The 22,936-nt window shown below is 43.7% G+C and overlaps 1 protein-coding gene across 1 annotated transcript in view; it reads right to left on the bottom strand.

Annotated features, from left to right (window-relative positions):
- LOC137544945 (uncharacterized) overlaps positions 1 to 22,936 on the bottom strand; it is a 648,464-nt gene that overhangs the window by 41,288 nt on the left and 584,240 nt on the right. The window contains exons 93-96 of the mRNA XM_068266042.1: positions 13,027 to 13,183; positions 11,893 to 11,985; positions 6,961 to 7,162; positions 5,245 to 5,423 (exon numbers count right to left, since the gene is read on the bottom strand). Coding sequence (XP_068122143.1) covers positions 5,245 to 5,423; positions 6,961 to 7,162; positions 11,893 to 11,985; positions 13,027 to 13,183 — 631 coding nt within the window. The remainder of the gene's footprint in view (positions 1 to 5,244; positions 5,424 to 6,960; positions 7,163 to 11,892; positions 11,986 to 13,026; positions 13,184 to 22,936) is intronic.

Genomic DNA, 22,936 nt, shown 5'->3' with positions numbered 1-22,936 from the left:
CAAAACACGTCCGAAAACTCAGCATATTGCTCTGGAACTCCCTCCACATGAATCCTGGTCTGGCCCAAGGTCACCTTCACTAAACGACGAAAACAGTGGGCTGACCAGCTCGCCAGCTGACCAGTGGCCCAATTTATCTGAGGGGAGTGAAGGTGTAACCACGGCATGCCATGGATGACTGTGGAGGTTATCATGCGCAACTCAAAAAACTGCAATTTCTCTCTATGCAGCACCCCTATAGTGACTTCCACCTCTGGTGTCTGGGATAGAGGATGGTTACACTGCAGTGGTGAATCATCCACTGCCGTAACCTGGAGGGGTGGTTTTACCGGGGTGAGCGGAATACCCAATTTTTTTGCAAATTCGTAATCCATAAAATTAGCCGCTGAGCCTGAATCAATGAAGGCCTCAGAGACTTCAGATTTATCCTCCCATGTAATCATACAAGGAAGAAGTAACCGCTTATCCTCTACTTGAGACAATTCTGACCGACCAATCTGCATTGGTTCAGGTGGAGATGAAACTGGAGGAGATCGAGTCACAGGAGGCGCAGCGTAGGACACCATTTTAACACTGTTCCTACCCCGGGTCTGCCTTTGATAGCATAATCTGCGATGAATCCTGATGGCCGATGAAATGGCCTCATCGACGGTTTTTGGTTCAGGCTGACGTAACATAAGGTCTGAGACCTCATCTGATAATCCTGATAAGAAACAGTCTAAAAGGGCATAGGTGTCCCACCTGGCTGAAACTGACCACCTCCTAAATTCGGCAGCATACTCCTCGACCGGACTCTTGCCTTGACGCAAGGTTCCTGAAGATCTAGGTCTCAACTCAAAGTATGACAACACTCTACTCCTAAAATTTCGAAAGTCAGATCTGTGACCAGAAAATTTTTCAGGTACAGGCATGCGTATGTCTGTGCTAGGAGGGGATCGCACTTCATCTACAGCTGTCTGGAGGGTTCTTACGGATTCAGACAATGCGTCTATTAAAGTCTGATGGCCACCCAGTACTTGGTTGATGTTATCCACCGAAGTGGAAAGTGTGCCCAGACGGCTGTGTGCGTCCATTGTTTTTTGGTCTGGCGTTCTGTAACGATCGGTGTAACACAGAGAGGATCTGATTACCGGTGATCTGCAGTATCACCGAGAATGCAGATATATACCCGATTATTGATGATCTGCAGTATCACCGATAATCAGATATATCTCTAACCTCTGGACACCTGAATAATATGAGTGTTTGATGCAACAGTAATACTTAGAGGAGGATCCCCGTAAAGGGGTACAGTTCAGTAAGAGATACTGCTCTGAGAACAGATTCCTTCCAATGGCCTGATGCCCCCCCAAGGGGCAGAGTCAAGCTGAGAGTGGGAAGGACCAGAGAGTGAGTGACACCAATGGTGAAGTGTCACTGACAGGTCTGTGAACTATCTCCAAACAGGGAAGATAGTTCTCGAGGTCGGACAGGCCAGGTCGGCAACAGACAGACAGATCAGGTACAGAGACAGGAGGCAGATGCAGAATCTAGAGACTAGCCAAGTTCAGCAACAGAGTATCAGAATGACAAAGGTACAAAATCAGAGATCAGAAGAATGGTCAGGGAAGCAGAAGGTCATAACAAATATCAACAATTCCTAGACTAAGGTGTGAGTTCCTTGATCATCAACACCTAGGAAACTGGTCTAGATAATAACACAATAATACAGAATTCCTAGACTAAGGTGTGAGATCCTTGATCATCAACACCTAAGAAACTGGTCTAAAGTAACACAGATTCTGACAGGGTCTGAGTGCTACCACGTAGTGATCACAACGCCAGACACCAGAGAAATGACCAGCACCCAGTATATATACACCAGCGCTCTCCTGCGCCTCCCCTAAGTGCTGAACCAATGAGAACTGGAAGAATTGTCAGCTGACCGGCCTGGTCAGCTGACACCCCTCTGGCTGTCATAAATGCTCTGCCTCTCCGCGCGTGCACGCGTCCTTCTGAACCAGTGTGGACTATCAGTCCCAGCCACACCAGACATGTGTTGTAATGCCTCTGCTGTATTGGATGCGGAATCCGCCGCACCGCTGTCAGAGCGTGCAGCGTTTTCTCCGCATTCAGCAGTACTGAGAGAGGTAGGCCTATGCGTGCAAACCGCCGCGTCGGACGCGGAATCCTCCGCCCTGTTCTCTGGGCATGTGGCGGTTTCTCCGCGTTCCGTCAGGCCAGTGAATGCAGGTCCCTGCGCGCAAGCTGCCATGTTGAACGCGGAATCAGCCGCCTTACTCTGAGTACTTGCGGCGGCTTTTCCGCATTTTCTCACAACAAACATCAATTTTGATTACCGAAGTGGTAAAACAAACACTGTCTGGCCTGTACTGAATGCATCCTGAACAAGGTATAGAAAGCTCTATTCCTACAGAATTTGTTGAATCCTATAAACCATCATGTGAAAACTGAAATGCAGGTAAGTAGATGTTCTTTTTTACTGGGTTTCCACAGCACTCAGAAACACCACTTTAGTCCACACTACTTTCACACTGCTTTATAAGTGAACTTTCAAAGCAGATATGAAAATATCCACTCCTACTCAGGTAAACTCAAAACAGGCAGAAGCAGGAGTTAAACTGTGCAATGAGGAAAGAAGGTGAAACTGGAACATAATCTATTAATTTGCCACTGAGCATAGAATGGCCATCCACTGTATACCACTTGAGCACCGCTTAACAGGCAACAATTAACTCTGAAAACAACAGCAAAGAGACGTTATGTGCCTTGGTGCAGCGCCATTCATTTCATATAACTGAGCGTGGTGGAACATGCAGTATGTAAAAATGCAGATGGATAGATGGATAGATAGATAGATAGATAGATAGATAGATAATCACAGTTGGAAAGTATTGTCAAACAGTGTGGAACACCATCCCACCATACCTCTGCACTACTTGAATACTGTTGTTGGAGCATACAGTTAAGTGTCACATGTTAACCACTTCAGCACCACAGGGTTTTTTGCTTAAAAACCAGAGCAATTTTCACATTTCAGCCCTCCTCCCATTCATTCACCAATAACTTTATTGCTACTCTTCAGATGTAAATGATCTATATCTGGTTTTTTTTTGCCACAAATTATGCTTTGTGAGGGCGATATTTGCTTTCAGTAATTATGTTATTATCTGTGCATTTTAAAGGGAAAAATGAGGAAAAAAAATAAAAAATACACTATTTCTCCATTTCCATCCACTATAGTTTTCAAATAAACAATGTTACCATAGGTAAAACCCACACATTGTATTTGCTAATTTGTCCTGGTTATCTCAACATTTAAATAATGTTCCTAGTACAATGTATGGTGATAATATATTAGTTTCTGGTTTGTGTGTTTTGTTTTCTCATTGTACTCTATCAGTAATTAAAAGCCCTTATCTTCATGATTAACAGTAATAGACTCTCATGGCATACATATTTTAAAAGCTAAGTCTCTAGGGTAACTATGTATTCTCTTTTCAATGCTGTCACTTTTGTTTTGTTTTTTACAAGTATTTATTTGGGGGTATAGAGTACATGAAAATAACAGTTTTATTGCTTTTCATTCAGTTTTCCGGTAAAAAAAACTCATGACTTAGCCCTCAGTTGTCAAACAACACAAAGGGCTTGATTCACAAAGCGGTGCTAACTGTAAGCACGCCTGTGTGAAAACCCCCTTAGCATGTCTAAACAAGCTTTTTGCGCATAAAACTTTACGCGCACAAAACTTTATGTGCGTAAAACTTTACGCGCGTACTGCACAGAGCGCAGGGCGCTCCGCGCGAAGTGCCCACTAAAGCCTATGGGACTTAGCGCGCGTAAAACCTTGCGCGCGTTAAAAACTTTGCGCGCGCAAAGTTACCACATGATGTGATTGAGAAATCCAGTGCTAACCTACTTAGCACCCTGGTTAGAGCGTCTAAAGACTTTAGACATGCTAAGTAGGTTAGCACCGCTTTGTGAATCAAGCCCAAAATCTATTCTCTCACTTGTCACGGTTAAAATGATACCCTATATACATAATCAGATAGCTTATTGGGCATACAGCACACTGTTAACCAGAAGTACGCCTATCTACTCCCCTGAGCTTCAGATGAAGTTTTGTGGGGAGTAGATAAGCGTAGCAAGGGTTTCAAAGTGGTTAATTTGGGTGCAAGATATTGCTGATAATAGAACATTATTCATGTTACCAATATACTACTATCACCTGTTACCAATAGTAGAATATCAGTACTGTTACCCACATTATACTGTTTGCCTATTTTATCTTACCCTCACACTAACTTCCCCATCTACGAGGCACTCGAGTCTAACTACAGCTGGTGAGGAGGTATTGTGGATTATTCCCCCTTTATACCTCTTGTGTTTCCCTCTGTCCTCCTCTGTCCCCCTTGTGTCTGCCTCTGTCCTCCTCTATGCCCCTTTGTGTCCCCCTGTGTCCTCCATTTGTCCCCCTGTGTCCTCCTCTGCATGGGCACAGCACAGGGAGCTCCAACATTTGTATTGGCAGGCGTTCACAAGTCAGGAACTCCCTGCATTTGGACTATAAGTTTTGGGGGAGAAAAAGTGAGTCCAAAAATACAGTACTTCATAAATAATACATCAGCTACCATATTACTTTAAAACAAACTTGAAGCAAAAAAATGCATAATATAATGAACTTATTTGTAGTATGGATAACATACTAGAACATAATACAACATTAGTAGAAAAGAAAAGAGTATTTTTAGTTTTTTATACAATGCATCATTCTGTTGTATTTGCAGTTTGAGACCACACTGTCGCTTAAGATATAACACCAAGCCAAAATAATGACCTTTTCCTGCAGTAAAACCTTATCTTAAGCTGTCTTTCAGTGCTTCAGAAAACAGCTCAGAGAAGCTCTTTTGCATAGCTAACAACTGAAGTTTTTAACTCTTCCTGTACTGGAAAACGTGAGACTTTTTTCTTTTCTACTAATGTTCTATTTCTTAGCTGTACTACACATACAATTCCTTAGTTCATAAGTTTATTTTCACTTCAGGTGTACTTTAAAGAAGAAGCAATATAGGAAGAAAAAAAAGCGTATATACTAGTAGACTATTTCTCTGTGATTAACTTTTTCTATTTTTAAAAAACTCTCTTTATTTGAAAATCCCCAAAAGTAAGAGTATATTTTTAATATTGTGATGTTCTGCTTTATAAAATTCTCCACTAGTCAGGGAAGAAAATGCAAAACCATACCTCATGTAATAAATATCCATGATGAACAGCAAACTCAGATCTCAGTGCCAGCAACAAGGCCTCCGGGTTAACCAGTCCTCCAAGGTTTATGGAGGTCATGGCTTCTTTTTTACTCTTGGCAAACGGCATTAGACCTTTCTTCACCCACTGCTTCAGTTGTTTGTGTTTCTTATGCAGACCTAGGTGAAATAAAATAGACAGACAAAGCAATTGCCAAGTGCTATGGAGTCACAACAATATAATTTTATATGCTCCACTTGCAACACAAGAAAGATTTATGGGTACATTAAGCTCTCAGGCAACCAAAAGAAGATGTTAAAAATGGACACTGGGCAGATTTTTTACCGTTCATTGTTCTTTGTGACTCTTTCTTATCACAAGCTATTTTCAGCCAACTCTAGCAATATGCTCAGATAGGTGAGAGGCTAAGTAACCTCAAAACACTGCAGCTTTGTTGACTTACTGGCAGGAGAATTCACCATGTCTAACGTAGCAGGGTACTCAGCCAAGCTAACAGTTTGACATTTAGATGACCCATCTGTTTGAATTCTATGCCAGATCTAAACTATGGACCAAATTGACAAGCCTAATAACATTAGTACAGTTTAAAATGTATCACGTACTTAGCTGGAGATTGAAGTGGTGACTAAACTGCTAAGAAACCCTATTATTTTCTATGTCCCAGATTATGATAATGCATTTTTGGCTTATTATTTTAAATTTGCAGCTTCTGTTGCTTGCTTAATATAGAGAATTGTAGCAGATTTAGCGCAGATAATTCTGCTCGTTTCTGATTTCAAACACAATATCTTCTATTAACATAAATGGATAGTGATTGTAGCAATATCACAACTAGTGATGGCTGAAGATCGCGATTTTGGGTTTGCAAATGTGATTGTGAATTTTACCATAAAAATTCATGAAATTGAGATTGGCGGTGAGCCCCATTGACTTTAATGGCAGTCAAACAAAATCTTCAGGACATCTCTGCAGCCACAATTTTTTCATATAAAAAGGTGTGCAACACGTTCCTCCAAAAATACATATTTTACAGATATTTTTTTGTTACGCATAAATGGCAAAAATCACATATGGTTTCAAGATTTTTCAAAATAAAGTTCTTTAGAAGGATGTTTATAATAATTAGCACACATTGTACCATCCTTTCCCCTGATATGGGCACTCATGGAAAGGCCACAATGGATGGGGCAGCTGGACATGAAAAAAAAAAAGATTGCTGAATATAAAAGAAAACAGTGCAAATGTAAATCATGGCTGCTGAGGGTAGCTGCACATTAAAGAACGGGACTGCTGTACATACACCAAAGAGGAACTCACGTGGAATAGGAGGGGGGTATTGCAAATGGATAGTGAGCAACAGGAAAGTTGACCTAGGGATGGAATAAGTATAAATCCATGTATATGTATAGGTATCAATCCATTTGTGTGTATATTGTACATTATACACAAAAGCATCGGAGCCAACGCAATGACTGAAATCATGTTTCTGAAATCTACTGTAAAAAATGAATCCTATGTCATCTATTCATCACATAATCATACCATAGATTTTGCTGTCAGGATTTACATCATTACCAGCAGCTCAATACAGTAAAAATGATGGAAAGTATCTAGCATACCATAGCGTAAATGAAACATTTATGTATGAAATAAGAATTACTAGTTAATGACCATATACTACAGAACACAACTTGCCTTCCAGCCAGGTAGTGATTTTCTGAGAAGTTTGGCAGCTGTGTGAGGAAAGCCAGGCTTTAGGGACCTCTGCTTCCTGCAAGGCCTCAGCAATGTCCCTCAGATGTTCTGGTATCACTGTAAGGCCTCCCACCAAACAGCTTGATAATTTAGAGACGCTCTGATTTATTTGTTTAAGGGTTACGTTCATCCAGTTGCATTCCTGTTATAAAATGATTAGATCAGAAAGTTATTACAAAAACAAATTAATAATTACTCTGGCAAATCATAGCTCATTAAAATATGAACATTAATGCTTAAAAAGTGCGGCATTTGGTAATAAAACATTTAAAACCTATCTCACTGTATCGTGTTGCTCGGAAACGTATACATGGCACATCAGGATGCTAAATCTCTCTTTAGGGAGTAATTGACATATATTACATAGGTTCTGTAGCTCATTCAGATTAATTCAAACCTTATCCAGATTTTACTGGCCATAAGGCCATTATATTTCATATTTAATATACTACGGTGAAATACATCTTGGGGCACTGTTTCTCTTCCTAGGGGAAAATAACATATTACTCTGATAAATATTTTCTAGATGAACATTGATAGTGCTGCTCAGGTAGGGCAGAGCTCACAAGGAAGCATGTGGTCTGTTTGATCAGCTGGTGGATTGCAACCGAAATGCCAAACAATCATTAACCAGAAAGGTCATTAAACAATGCAGGATGTAGATGAAATGCAATACACTTTGCGGACATATCATTTAAAAATCATTCATAGCACTGTACACACAACGATAAATGATTATCTGGAGAAGAGATCTGTCACGTTGGTCATTCAAAATACCTGAGCACCATCGTGGATCAGTTTTTGTTAAGCTTTTGTTTGTGTTTGACATTTTTTAATGAGATCTGAACGATGAGACATCTTTCATATCTTGTGATTTGAGGCTTTAGAGTGCAACCATGTATTAAAATTCTTTTAACTGTTAAAACTATTGTATGGGCGAGTAAAGGAAAAAAGTAACAGAAATGGCCTCTTTAAAGAGACTCTGAAGTCTCATAAAAATCCTCTTTTTATTACAAAACCTCTGTAACACCCCTGCCCTAATTAAAACAATACATCCCCGCGGCTGGACACTAATTAAATCCACCCAAACTCCCCAGGGCACACTGCGGGGAGTGCTTTCATGAGAGGCAGAGCTTTCAGCGGCAGCTTTGCCTCTCCACGCGTCTATCAGCGTGGATCGCCACCTCTCCCTCGCCCCTCTCAGTCTTCCTTCACTGAGAGGGGCAGGGGAGAGGCGGAGATACGCGCTGATTGACGCGTAACGAGGCAGAGCTGCGGCTGAAAGCTCTGCCTCCTCCAGCAGCAAAATCCATGACCAAGAAAGTCGTGGATTTTGCGGGGGAGAGGTAGGGGGAGTTAGGGGGGATTTCATTAGATTTCAGCTGCGGGATGCAGCGTTTTAGTTAGGGCAATAATGTTACACAAGTTTTTGAAATAAAAAGCTGATTTTTAGAACATTTCAGTGTCTCTTTAAACTGGATGCTCATTTCCAACTAGTGTGCATCATTTTTTTCCCTGCACGCAATCACCGGCTTGTGCAATTCTTGCCGCAATCACTTTCTGTTCCCAATGGGTAAACTGTGCAATTGTAGCTAGTGGAAATTGCTGCTTGTGCAAACAAAGCGCAGCGTGATCGCGGGCCGAAGCGCAAGCTGAGGTGGATAAGGGCCCTAACTCTGTTTACTCACTTTACACTATGTGCACCTAAATAGCATGTATAGAAATGATGGAGTAATTTTCCTACTAGAATGTAATTTCACATTTCTGAACATTATGGATTTCTATTACTTTTATGTATTATGCAGGCCTTAGGGTGTTTTAGAGTAGGAAAAAAAATCACTAAAGTAAGTTTCTCTGTCTGGTTTTCAAGGGTGACATTATTCCTCGTAAATGAAATATGTCATGGTCTGTGATTTACAGGACAAGTGTCATTGTAGGATTGTGGGAAATATTTCCCAATTAAGTGGTTAACCATATAACCATACCACTATGGCCAATTCAAACTGCTCATCACAATAAAGACATCCAGAGAGTTATATTCTTTCTATTATGCCTGCAATCTAAAGTGCATTGCTCTGCAACTTCCCCTGTTGCCAATGATTAATAGCCCATAAGCAGGAAGAGTCCACAAAGAAAAGTGCCAAGAGAAGCAGGTGCAGAAAGCTTTATATTACCGTGACTGCTACAAGCTAATTCAGCAGTGTCAGCTCTAACTGTTATATTCTGATGATAAAATATGAGCAAGGTTGAAATTGATGTTCTCCTCTGCCCTTATAAGGAATGTAGGCCTTCCCAATGTCACGCTTAATACCAGGTACTGTGATAAAAGTCTTTTCACACTGCATAGAAAGTGTTGAGCAAAGCTTTCAACAAATTCTAAAAATGACAGTACAATGTGTTATTTTATCTAAGGAACTGTCCAAAAGATATGTAAATTAGGTTACAGTATATGTTTTCAGCCTGCAATGTTGTAAGCTGTAGGTCCATGTCAGGAAATGATGTTGAAAGAAAAATAAAGAATTCATTGAGCTTAGTATAATCAATTAAACTAATTTTATTACCAATATTTCTAAATAATGGCTCTTTATAGTAGCACTGATGTCATAGCATGACAATATAATATAACATAGGTTCTTGTTTACATATTTTAATAAAATATAAATTTCGGCATTATACTTCAATACCATAGTGTCATTTTTACCCTTAAAGAGAACCTGAGGTGGTTCTTGGGACACAGAGGCATGTTCTCTGCCCTTGACATGTCTCTGCCCCCACCGCCGCTCTCTGCCCCCCATCCCCGCGCTATAGTGCCCCCCCCCCCCAGATTAGCAACAATATTTGTTGCTATCTCAGAGGTAAACACAGGGTGGAGAATTCACTGTTTAAAAAAACGTCTCTCTCTTCCTGGGTGCATCCCCTGCTGCTCCCCCGCCTCCCTGCACGCTGTGAAAGACACACAGTCTCTCCTTGCAGCATCATGATCCAGAGGTCACAAAAAGTAAAAGTGGGCCATTGCGGCCTACGGGAGCGGTGGGGAGCGGCGGTTTTTGCGGCTACCTGATCCGCCTACTTTTTTTTTCATTTTATGAGCCCACCTTGTGCTCTCTTTCAAGAGGAACTGTAACCAAGGATTTAACTTCATTCCAGTCAGCAGCTGATATCCCCTTTCCCCTGAGAACTCTACCTTTTCTCAAGCAGAGCATCAGGGGGCTCTGTGTGGCTGATTTTGTGGTGAAACCCCTCCCACAGTGTGATGTCACCACCTAGGTACTGACATCACACTTTGGGAGCCTTGTTGCATTGTGGGAAATAACAGCTGTTTCCAACTGCCAAAAAAGCAGCATCTCCTTCCACAGACATCACCTGCCAGTAGTAAAAATGTCACCATGTGATACATTTCAGAATGTAAATATGAGAGGAAAGATTTTACAAAGGCCAATCGCTGACTAAATCATTTATAAATGATTATTGTAAAGTTTAAGCACTGTTTTTCATTACATTATTTTCACTACAGTTCTTTTTAAGTGGACACTCTACATTTTGTTACAGTCATCTGTGGGAGAAGCGAAAAGTATATTTTTATATATTTGGAAAAAAAAAAGAATATTTTCTGCATATAATTGAATGTTTGAGTAAGCAACAGTTTCACAACAAGAGTTTAAAAAAAATCCCAACCATATGCCTCCTATAGAGATGGGAGGTACACTGTATCCCAAGGACATAAGTCTATACAGACATTACACTTTTGATGTCTGCTTCAATCATTTATGATCTTTTCAGTTGACAGTCTGTAATCAATACAGACATCTCCTGTACTCAGCATCTGTCAGATTTCCAGGGAGACGCAATCACTAACTATAATAAAATCAAACCTGTGGACAAGATTTTGCATTCATAATCCATAACAGGATGTCTACCCAATATTATATAACATAAAGAGCAAATAGGCATCTTAACATCCAGGTTAAAATACAGAATCTCACAATAATTAGAATAACATTAAAACATTGTCAGAACCAGAAAGTGTGTCATTGCTGACACCCTAAATGTACAAATAGAATGGGATTCCCTTAAAAGTATCCACTAAAAGCCAACAAATCCCTAACTAGTACTCTTCTTAAAGGGAAAGTGACAATTGCCCACCTACCAGGTCCTTCCTTAACAGGAATCTTGATCCCAGGTTCAATCCTTACCTGTTTTTAGCCTGAACAATTCAGGAATGTCTTAGATGTGCATTTGTAATATCCTCTTACAGAGTCCTCTTTGGATTATTTACTCAACAATATACATTTCCAAAATCATCACTCCATTGTGCTTGAACAATGAATTGAAGCTGAATGTGCTCCTTTAAAACCCTTGTTCACCCTCATTGTTAGTAAAAGTGAATACAGGACTACACCATTATTGACACCATTTTCATATCTGATGCATCTGGTCCAAAGAAATACCCTTTGGAAAAACCAATCATATGATTCAGGCATCTAAGCACAAAGTATAGAAATACCAGCAGAATGAGAGTTTCTAATTCTGCACAAGCCAACATGTGTCCTCAACTGCCTCCTCCCTCTGATCTGAGGTGGGCAGGGTCATCTCAAGGTTCTCAGTAAAAGACTAGCTGGTCTCTGCTTCCAGCTTCTCCATGACTAACTTCTGTGTGTGATGGAGGGATAGGGGGAGGAGTCTGGACAGCTCATAGAGTGCTGTTTTTCCCAGCCACGCTGTATCTGACATTAGCACAAGGTCTACCATCTCTTTTTCCTGCTATCATGTAAATGGTTAAAGCCAATCCTTAAGTGATTAAGGATTATGACAAGGACTGAACTATTACAACATTAACAGCAAAAAATTGTCTAAATGACTAATTGCTCTTACCTGTAGAAGAACATGATTACTAATGTGCAGGTCTTGTGCAGTTTCGTTATTAATGAAAAATGACTCTTCGACTGTCACATTTATACCATCAGTCTGCAACAACAACAAGAAATGTCAATATGTAGTTCAATTAGTTCACAATTAAACAGCGCGGTTCAATTTCATTGAATCAGCTTATGTAGTGATAGGGCTGAGTCATTTTCCTGTCTTTTAAAATTTGTTTTCTGAACTAGAAAACACACTGAAAGAATACACACAATACTCTTATGGTTCTGACTGGTATAGCTCACAACTGTGTGTTTTAGTACCTCATAGTACGTTTACAAGAACACTGTTTGACATAAATGGATACACATTTTATTCCAAAATGCAACATACAGGTATAGGCATAGCATGGAAATAAAATGAGTTGGGCTAACAATTAGCCATTAAAGTTGTGTGTTTTAGAACTGAGCACTCAGGGCTGGTTCTTGTATGCAGCAATGTGAACCAAGGACTTCAGGTGACCATTAGAGGACAGCCCTGGTAAATGTACACAGCATGATGCAGAGCAGAGGCAGGGTCCATAGACAAAAGCTCTATCTGCTCTCATTATTCTAATGACTACATGTGGACAGCCAAATAAGGTATTAGACAGTGCAGGTTTTGACTGTCCCTAGACTCCCTACTCAGCTCTCAGGAGCAGGGAGCACACTTATTGGAATCACATGCATTTTGTTCAGAGCAGAAAACGCAGTATCTGTGGAAGATGTTGGCGCTATATAAATACTAAAATTATAATAATACACTGAGTATCTCATTATAATAATAATAATAATAATAATAATACACTGAGTATCCTATTATCAGTTTTATCTAAATGTACCCACAGTGATGCGTAATAGATTCTATGTGTATATGTAAAAAAAAAATCCCTCTTCCCTCACAAAATCTGCCCCCGCCACCTCCTCCTATCATGAATAGTAGCACAGAGCGCAGGTGTAACATTAGCCATCTCCTGATCACATGACCAATGTGAATCAAGTGACCGGGGCTGGCGAATGGGGGTACCATTCATTCTAGCTATGCCCTTGGATTCCACTATGTTGTCTATTGGTTAATAATCCCTTTTATATTCTGGACAGTTTGACTTACCTGTATCAGTTGAGGAAGTTGCTCTAACACTGATTCAATAACCGCTCGCAAATAAGCCAGCTGTTCTACAGAACTGCAGTCTTCATGGCTGGTCAGTGGCAGAGAACTGTGCATTGAGTCATACATCGCTGATAGACTGTGAATAAACTCTGAAGCACTGGAATGAAAATAAGAAAACATAATCATTATCACTTGTGTAAACTCAAAGTTTAGTCATCCAGTCACAATGATTTAACATTTATATCTTCTGGCCAGAAATGGCAGTTACCTAAACTGTTATTAGTAGTATTATTATAATAATAAAATGTATTTGTAAAGTGCTAACATATTACGCAGTTCTATAGATAAAAGAGACATTACAACATTAAACAATGTTACACAGAGACATTACAGCATTAAATAATAGTATGCAAAACAGTGATGTAACAATGAAGGGATAAATATAGCAGACGAGACACTAAGTCCATATGGTGGCAGAGAAGAGCACATAGGGAGGAGAGCCCGCCAAAAACGCTTACAAACTAAGGGGGCAGGAGCGATAGACACATTGAAGTGGTGTAAATGTCCGAAGATGGCGGGTATGTAAAGGTGAACAGATGGGTCTTTAAGGAGTGCTTGAATGCATTGAAGGTGGGGGTGAGCCTGATGCAGGGAGGGAGTTCCACAGAGTAGGGGCTGCTCTGTAGAAGTCCTGAAGTCCTGGAGCCTCATGAGAAAGCAAGTGATGCGAGGGGTGGACTTCCGTAGAGCAGGCTCAGGCAAGGCCGGTGGGAGCTCGGGATTTTGCCTCCCTTTTTGTGGCACCTGGAGGCTCCGACTCGAGCACTGCAGGAGGGGGCACAGCGCAGGAAGGAGGAACAGTGGCGGGCACAGAGCAGTGGGAAGGGGGGGCAGTCTCGCCCCCTCCCTCACATGGGTGCCCTCCCTCCTGCGCTTCCCCTTCCAAGCTACAATGTGCGGTGGTGGAGATCAGAGAGGCAGCGAGCGGGGAACCGATCAACTTACTACTTCCTGGTTCCCGCTCTGCGTGCCACTGCTCTGGTCTGGTCTTCTCTGCTGTACTGTCCAATCACGCTCTCACTGTGCTTCCTGTGAGAGCGTGATTGGACAGCAGAGAAGACCAGAGCAGCGGCAGGCAGAGCGGGATGCAGGAAATAGTAAGTAGACAGTTTTTGCCCATTTGCTGCCGTGTGAAGGAGGGGGGGGGTGCATTTTTATGGGAAATCTGCCGACAATCTGATTGCATTGTGAGGGGAAATCTGGCAAAAATCTGATTGCATTGTGAGGGGAAACTGCTGCTAGATTTTTTTTTTCTTTGGAGGGGTCGGTCCTCCACCACGTGGTCTGGAAAAAAATGGCCCTCCATGGCCACGAAGTTGGACAGCACTGGAATACTTAATATTTTTATTTTGCGGCATTTGACTACATGATGAATTATCATGAGTCATGTAACTACTTGATTATTTTATCTAAAATGTATCTGGTCGGACCCACTCTCTGTGAATAACACCGCTACTTATTTTGTGTATTTTTTTGTTATTTTGTGTATTTTTAAGTCTGCCCATGACCCATCACGACCACGTCCATGTTCCAGTGCGTGGTGACACCCATTTATTTTTGCTGCGGCGCATGGACATCTCCCTGTTGGAGACTGTCCTCAGAAGTGCTCATTCTCTACCATAATTTAATGTCCTACAAAATTATGTATATATATATATATATATATATATATATATTTATATATATATATATATATATTGCAACATTTCTAGAGTACACGCATATGTGAGCCCAAAATGGGAGGGGAGGGATCAGTCGGGGGGGCAGCGGGCCCCAGGCTAAAGCTTTCCTGGTGGGCCCATAGTGTCCTAGTCCGATCCTGCCGTAGAGTGTTGGAGGAGCAGAGAGAATGGGTTTGGGAGTAACCCTGGCCAAAATCTGAGATGTAGGAAATGGATATATGGTGGATGGATTTGTATGCCAGGCATTTTGATGGTGAAATTATTTGTAAGAGATCTACAGTAGTGTTGGGCGAACAGTGTTCGCCACTGTTCGGGTGATGTTCGAGTTCGGCCGAACACCTGATGGTGCTCGGCCAAACCGTTCGGCCATATGGCCGAACTAAGAGCGCATGGCCGAACGTTCCCCGAACGTTCGGCTAGCGCTGTGATTGGCCGAACGGGTCACGTGGTTCGGACCCGAACGCGCTCTGATTGGCCGAACTGTCACGTGGTTCGGGTAAATAAATACCCGAACCACGTCATATCTCCGCCATTTGTCTGTGGGTTTAGCTTTGGGTAGGCAGGCAGGGTAGTTCGCGCTCCAGCCACACTAGCCAAGGTCCCCCCAGTCATTGTGTCGCTGCTGGGAATAGTAGTACACCGCTCGCTCAGCCACACTATATAGCATTCTGTTTACTGCCACTCTGTGTACCTCGCTCAGCCACACTATATAGCATTCTGTTTACTGCCACTCTGTGTCTGCTGGGAATAGTAGTACACCGCTCACCCGCCACTGTATAGCATTGTGCTCTGTGTCGCTGCTGGGAATAGTGGTACACCGCTCACCCGCCACTGTATAGCATTGTACTCTGTGTCGCTGCTGGGAATAGTGGTACACCGCTCAGCCACACTATATAGCATTCTGTTTACTGTTCTGTGTCTGCTGGGAATAGTAGTACACCGCTCGCTCAGCCACACTATATAGCATTCTGTTTACTGCCACTCTGTGTACCTCGCTCAGCCACACTATATAGCATTCTGTTTACTGCCACTCTGTGTCTGCTGGGAATAGTAGTACACCGCTCACCCGCCACTGTATAGCATTGTGCTCTGTGTCGCTGCTGGAAATAGTGGTACACCGCTCACCCGCCACTGTATAGCATTGTGCTCTGTGTCGCTGCTGGGAATAGTGGTACACCGCTCAGCCACACTATATAGCATTCTGTTTACTGTTCTGTGTCTGCTGGGAATAGTAGTACACCGCTCGCTCAGCCACACTATATAGCATTCTGTTTACTGCCACTCTGTGTACCTCGCTCAGCCACACTATATAGCATTTTGTTTATTTTTATTTATTATTTATTTATTTGTTGTATTTATAAAGCGCCAACATATTACGCAGCGCTGGACATTAATTTAGGTTACAGACAATATTTAGGGGTGACAAACAGCAATATGACAATACAGGAATACAAGAAAACCAGATCACACAGCACAGTATGAGTACAAGGTAATGCTTAGTCAGTCACTGCCATTCTGTGTCTGCTGGGAATAGTAGTACACCGCTCACCCGCCACTGTATAGCATTGTGCTCTGTGTCGCTGCTGGGAATAGTGGTACACCGCTCACCCGCCACTGTATAGCATTGTGCTCTGTGTCGCTGCTGGGAATAGTGGTACACCGCTCACCCACCACTGTATAGCATTTCTGTACTGCCACTGTACTGCTGCCAGTCAGCGTGTACTTTAAGGATAAGTGAAATGAGGAAGGAATCCGGTGAAAGAGGGAGGGGCAAGGAAAGAGGTGTTTCCCCTGAAGGTTCACGTACAGGCCACAGGGGAGCACCCAAGAAAACCCACTCAATACCGCCCATGTTGTCCAGGACAACAACCCTCACAAATCCAAAAGAACAGGACCAGATAATTACTTGGATGACCTCTCAAGCGTCCAGCAGTGGGTTAAGCAGCACCAGCACATCACGCACGAGGTCCGAGTCCTCAGCCAGTTACAAGGAGCCAGTGGGCACAAAGCTGACACAACCGGCAGCGACACCACGCACACAACTGCCAGATAACCAGTCCGATGAATTACCTCAGGACACAATGGGGTATTCGCAGGAGCTATTCCCAGCCCAACAAACTTCCACCTTTCAAAGGTCAATGGAGGAACAGCCAGAAATGTTGTGCCTGGATTCACAACCATTAACTGTGGGAAATGCACCGCACACTGAAATACAAGGCGAGTCCGAGGAGGACTCGGAAACCCAAAACCCAGAGCAAGTTGGGCAGGAGGGGTTGCAATTGCAGGAGGTCGGCCGACAAGATCTGGAAGACGACGTTGGAGTGAGCTGCGCAGAGGTTGTTCTGGGGAGCTCTACTCCACGGCGGCGGCCCCCCACAATGACATATGACGAGTTTCAGGAGATGGAAGAGGAGGGTATGGACAATGTGGACAGAGACCCAGATTTTGTTTGTGAACAAGAACATCGCCGTCGTAGCAGCAGCACAGAGGAGTCTGTTGAAGAACCCACTGCTGCACGAGTTCGCCTTGTGCCACAAGGTAGGCGGCGCGCAATTTCAGGCACCACAAGCGTGGAAGTTCAAGTGAGAGGCAAAAGAGGCGCAAACAGAAATCGCCAGCAAGGCAGGTGCTCCAAAGTCTGGGCTTTCTTTGAAGACTGCACTGAGGATGGTACTATGGTGATTTGCAAGGTGTGCAAGACCCGCCTGAGCAGGGGGAAAAGTATTAACAACCTCTCCACCACCAGCATGAGCCGCCACATGCTATCCAAACATCCCACTCTGTGGGCAAACGCGGCAGGACAGGGTACCAGCAACACTGCCTCCCTTGGGTCACCAGACTCACCACCAGACCCGCCTCAGCAGCAGCAGTAGCCCAGCCATTGCGTGGTTCACAACATTCACAAACATCAGACGCTGACACTGTCACTTTCCGGAGTAGTGCTCTTGAGGTCTCCCAGTGTTCATCAAACACAACAACCAACAGCCCTTCAGTGTGCAGCCCTACGGTTCAGTTGTCTGTCTCGGAGATGTTTGATCGCAAGAGGAAATTGCCAGCAAATGACCCCCAGGCCGTGGCAGTAACAGCCAGCATAGCCAAGCTTCTGGCCTGCGAAATGCTGCCATATCGAGTGGTGGAGACAAACAGCTTCAAGGGCATGATGTCAGTGGCCATCCCACGTTACGTAGTTCCCAGCCGCTACCACTTTGCGCGCTCTTCAGTGCCTGAGTTGCATGAGCACGTGATCAGCAAAATAACCCGAAGCTTGAAGAATGCCGTTGCCTGCAAGGTTCACCTCACCACTGACACCTGGACGAGTGCGTTCGGCCAGGGTCGATACATCTCCCTTACCGCGCACTGGGTGAACCTTGTGGAGCCTGGCAGCGATTCCTCACCTGCTACGGCGCGGGTGTTGCCCACACCGCAAACAGCTGCACCGCCGTCCCTCCCACTGGATAACAACAGCAGCACCTACCTCTCTGACTCCTTCTCCTCCAACGCATCTCAAAGCTGTACCTCATCCGGAAACGCTAACCCAGCAGCAGTAGGATCGTGGAAGCAGTGCAGCACAGCTGTTGGCATGCGTCAGCAAGCGTTGCTGAAGCTGATCTGCCTTGGGAAAAAGCAGCACACAGGGGAGGAAATTTGGAGGGGAATAAAGGAACAGACGGATTTGTGGCTGGCACCGCTGGACCTGAAACCGGGCATGGTTGTGTGTGATAATGGGAGTAATCTCATTCGCGCTTTAAGGTTGGCTAAGCTGACACACATCCCTTGCCTGGTGCACGTGATGAACCTAGTAGTTCAGCGGTTCCTGAGGACATACCCAGGCGTGGCCGATCTTCTGTTGAAGGTGCGACGAGTGGCCAAACATTGCAGAAATTCCAGTACTGCTTCGGGGGCACTCGCCAAGACGCAGGAGCGCTTCAATCTCCCCCACCATCGCTTGCTGTATGATGTCCCTACGCGCTGGAATTCTACGCTGCACATGCTAGCCCGCTTTTGCGAGCAGAAGAATGCAGTGGTCCAGTACATGACGGCGCAGTACCGAGGTGCATCCGGACAGCTGCCAAGCTTCTGTGGATCCGATTGGGCCAACATGTTGGACCTCTGCCAAGTCCTCCAAAATTTTGAGCAATCCACGTTGCTTGTGAGCAGTGACAACTCTTCAGTCAGCATTACCATACCACTGCTGTGTTTACTGTAGAGGTCAATGTTGAAAATCAAGGAAACAGCTGTCATGATGCAACTGGGGGAATCTGAAGGAGAAAACGATCAGCGTGATGGTACCAACATCAGGCCATCCGCATCAGGAAACGCTGGCCCCAGCAGCTATGACGAAGAAGAGGAGGAGGAACAGCTGGAGTTGGAGCAGGAATTTCATGCCACCACTGACGAGGGCCAGAGCGGTGCACGTTGGACTTCCACAATTCAGCGCGAATGGTCAGCAGAAGCAGACCAGGAAGAAGGTGACGACTATGATGCATCACAACAACTATCACAACGCTCACAAGAGGATGATGAGAATTCTGGCAGGACTCTGGCACACATGGCTCAATTCATGCTAGACTGCATTGAACGCGACCCACGCATTGTGCGCATTCTGGACAACACCAATTACTGGGTTTATACCCTTCTGGATCCACGGTACAAACACAATGTTCCAAAACTGCTTGAAGAAAGAGTCAGACAGGTCAAAATGGAAGAATACCAGCAGGCCCTTGTGGAAACTTTAGAGAGGAGATTGACATCCTCCCCCTTCTCTAGCCAGTTGTACGCCGAAAGACTGACTTCCGCAAACCCAGGGCGACCAGGAGGGCAGCAAACAACACAAGCCGCAGCTAGTGCCCAAAAGGGAATGGTATCGGCAGTGTCCTTGGAGTGGGAACATTTTATGACACCCATGCAGCAGCAGCCCACAGAACAGCAAGCATGCAGATCCACCTCCAACACCGATCGCCTGGAGAAGATGGTCAAGGACTACATGTCAGATGGCGTAGCTGTGTTGAACAATCCATCTGCACCCTTCAACTATTGGGTATCGAAGCTAGACACCTGGCACGAACTGGCAATGTACGCAATAGAGGTGCTGGCTTGCCCGGCAGCCAGAGTTATGTCGGAACGCTGTTTCAGTGCTGCCGGAGGCATCGTCACAGATCGGCGTTTCCGCCTCTCCACAGAAAATGCAGACCGTCTGACTCAAATTAAAATGAATCAATCCTGGATTGGAAACGACTACGCAACACTCCTGGACCCCAACCAAGTAACATGAACAATGACCATCTGTGATGGGTTAGCGTTTCCGGTCCCTGTTTATTGAACCTCTCATCTTTATTACATTTATGACTGCATGGCGGCAAAAAGCATTGCTATATCCGCACGCTATTTGTCCTCATGCAAGGCCTGCCTGGGATGTTGTGTCTCAAAAAGCGTGGCCTTCTCATCCTGCGGCTCCTCCTGTTCCCTCACGTGTGCTGCTGCTGCTGCTGCTGCTGGGTTAGCGTTTCCGGTCCCTGTTTATTGAACCTCTCATCTTTATTACATTTATGACTGCATGGCGGCAAAAAGCATTGCTATATCCGCACGCTATTTGTCCTCATGCAAGGCCTGGGATGTTGTGTCTCAAAAAGCGTGGCCCTCTCCACCTGCGGCTCCTCCTGTTCCCTCACGTGTGCTGCTGCTGCTGCTGCTGGGTTAGCGTTTCCGGTCCCTGTTTATTGAACCTCTCATCTTTATTACATGTATGACTGCATGGCGGCAAAAAGCATTGCTATATCCGCACGCTATTTGTCCTCATGCAAGGCCTGGGATGCTGTGTCTCAAAAAGTGTGGCCTTCTCCTCCTGCGCCTCCTCCTGTTCCATCACGTGTGCTGCTGCTGCTGCTGCTGGGTTAGCGTTTCCGGTCCCTGTTTATTGAACCTCTCATCTTTATTACATTTATGACTGCATGGCGGCAAAAAGCATTGCTATATCCGCACGCTATTTGTCCTCATGCAAGGCCTGGGATGTTGTGTCTCAAAAAGCGTGGCCTTCTCCTCCTGCGCCTCCTCCTGTTCCATCACGTGTTCTGCTGCTTGTGCTGGGTTAGCGTTACCGGTCCCTTTTCCTGGAACCTCTTCTCTGTATTACATTTATGACTGCATGGCGACAAAAAGCATGTTACCTGTGCAAAGAAACATGACATTTTCCACATTTAAAAGACAGTTTTTCCTTTGAAACTTTACAATCAATTTTCTCAAAAACTATTTTCTTTTTCAAATATTTTTTTTTCCTCTTGTACCCACTCCCAAGGTGCACATACCCTGCAAATTTGGGGTATGTAGCATGTAAGGAAGCTTTACAAAGCACAAAAGTTCGGGTCCCCATTGAATTCCATTATGTTCGGAGTTCGGCGCGAACACCCGAACATCGCGGCGATGTTCGACGAACGTTCGCGAACCCGAACATCTAGGTGTTCGCCCAACACTAATCTACAGGCACGTCATCAGTGAGGAATACGGAAGGACAAGTAATCTGGCAGGTTTTAATCTCCCAGTAATATTAACCTAATTTAAGAACTGGCACATCATAAAGTTCAATGTAGCCAGACTAAAATTAAATAGCTTATTATTATAATTGTATTTTTTTTTGAAGATCCTGCATTGTAATTCACACACAAAAGTACCCATATGCTCCTTGTGCTGTGAGACACTGATTCCTATTTGAACTCTCTTTGAATGGAACAAGTCAGAGAAATTACCTCCAACTTGGCAGCTGAAACATTATGTTCTGTACTGAAATGTCTCCTTTGAGTTTGTTTGCCTTATCACCTTTTGCATAGGGCTGAATGGAAATGACAGAAATGAAATGATGCTCTAGTGTGCTAGATCGCTAAGTAACCTCATGAGACACCTGTACACACACTAGAGTCACATTCAAGATGGCCCTGAATGGCCACCTTGGCCAAGTTTCAACTAGCATGTGTACACGGCTTTAAACTAGACTGAGCTAACTTAGACTGAGCTAACACCAATTCCAGGAGTGACAATGTCAATTAACCCACTGCACACTAACATAGTTATGCAGGAACCAACACTACCCCCCAGTTAAATCAAATGCAGGGGGCTTCACCACAAGAATAAAGTTGTCTGCATAGTACAAACATGGAAGCATTCAGTGTGTCAAACCTATCTAAGGATTTGGGGCACATATCTCACATCCTCTTATGGGACAAATACTGCATTAAACTTATACCCCAAGGGAGCTACCAAAATGCATCCATATGTACCATGAACACACCAGCTTAAAGTGAACCTCCGGACTAAAAATCTACTCAGCAGAACTGAAAAGGCTTGGTGTTTTTTTTTAACAGTTTCAAAGCATCAGAACTTTGTTTTTCTTACCAAAGCATCATTTTTAGCTACATTTCTGGCTAAGCTCCACCCATCAAAGAAAAAAAGACCGGGCTTTTTTTCCCTGATGCTGTGCAGAGCATGATGGGATTTCCTATGTTGTTATTCACGTTGCCTAGCAACTGGGAGAGGTTCTCCGGACACAGGACAGTTGGAACTGTGTCTTATGCTCCCTGTCACCTCCTTTCAACCAAAAAGATGGCTGCCATCATGAAATCAAACATTTGCCTGTTCTTTTAAAACAGTGTGGGTAAGAGATTATATTACCTATCTATTTTAATTAACATAACTAATGTAACTTAATGACACTATGTTTGTTTAGGCTGGAGTTCCTCTTTAAAGCGGAATATAACCCTGCATTTCAACTTTGCTCTAAAACATTATTTACAGCATATTGTATGCAACCAGCAGTTTTTTTTACTAGACCAGCATTGGAAGGGTAAACACAGAGGTTTAAAGTTCCGTGGAGAGATATGCAGAAGTTCAGATAGATACATTTTAACTAAATAGAATGTAACAAATTATAAATGTTACACACTCTTTGGCTGTTCTCCAGCTCCTCAGTCAGAGAGATGAGTCACATTCAACACTTAGATACATTTACGTAAACAAAATGTATCTATGTCAGCTTCGGATGCGTCTGCAGAAATCTAAAGGAACTTTAAAGCTGTGTGTAACCCTTCCAATGCTGGTCTAGTAAAAAAACAAATGCTGGTTGCATATAATATACTGTAAATAATGTTTTAGAGCAAAGTTGAAATGCAGGGTTATATTCC

This window comes from Hyperolius riggenbachi, chromosome 2, assembly GCF_040937935.1.
Source record: "Hyperolius riggenbachi isolate aHypRig1 chromosome 2, aHypRig1.pri, whole genome shotgun sequence".
Taxonomy (NCBI): domain Eukaryota; kingdom Metazoa; phylum Chordata; class Amphibia; order Anura; family Hyperoliidae; genus Hyperolius; species Hyperolius riggenbachi.
The sequence above is the reverse complement of the archived record's forward strand: the minus strand, read 5'-3'. Positions and strand labels throughout refer to the sequence as shown.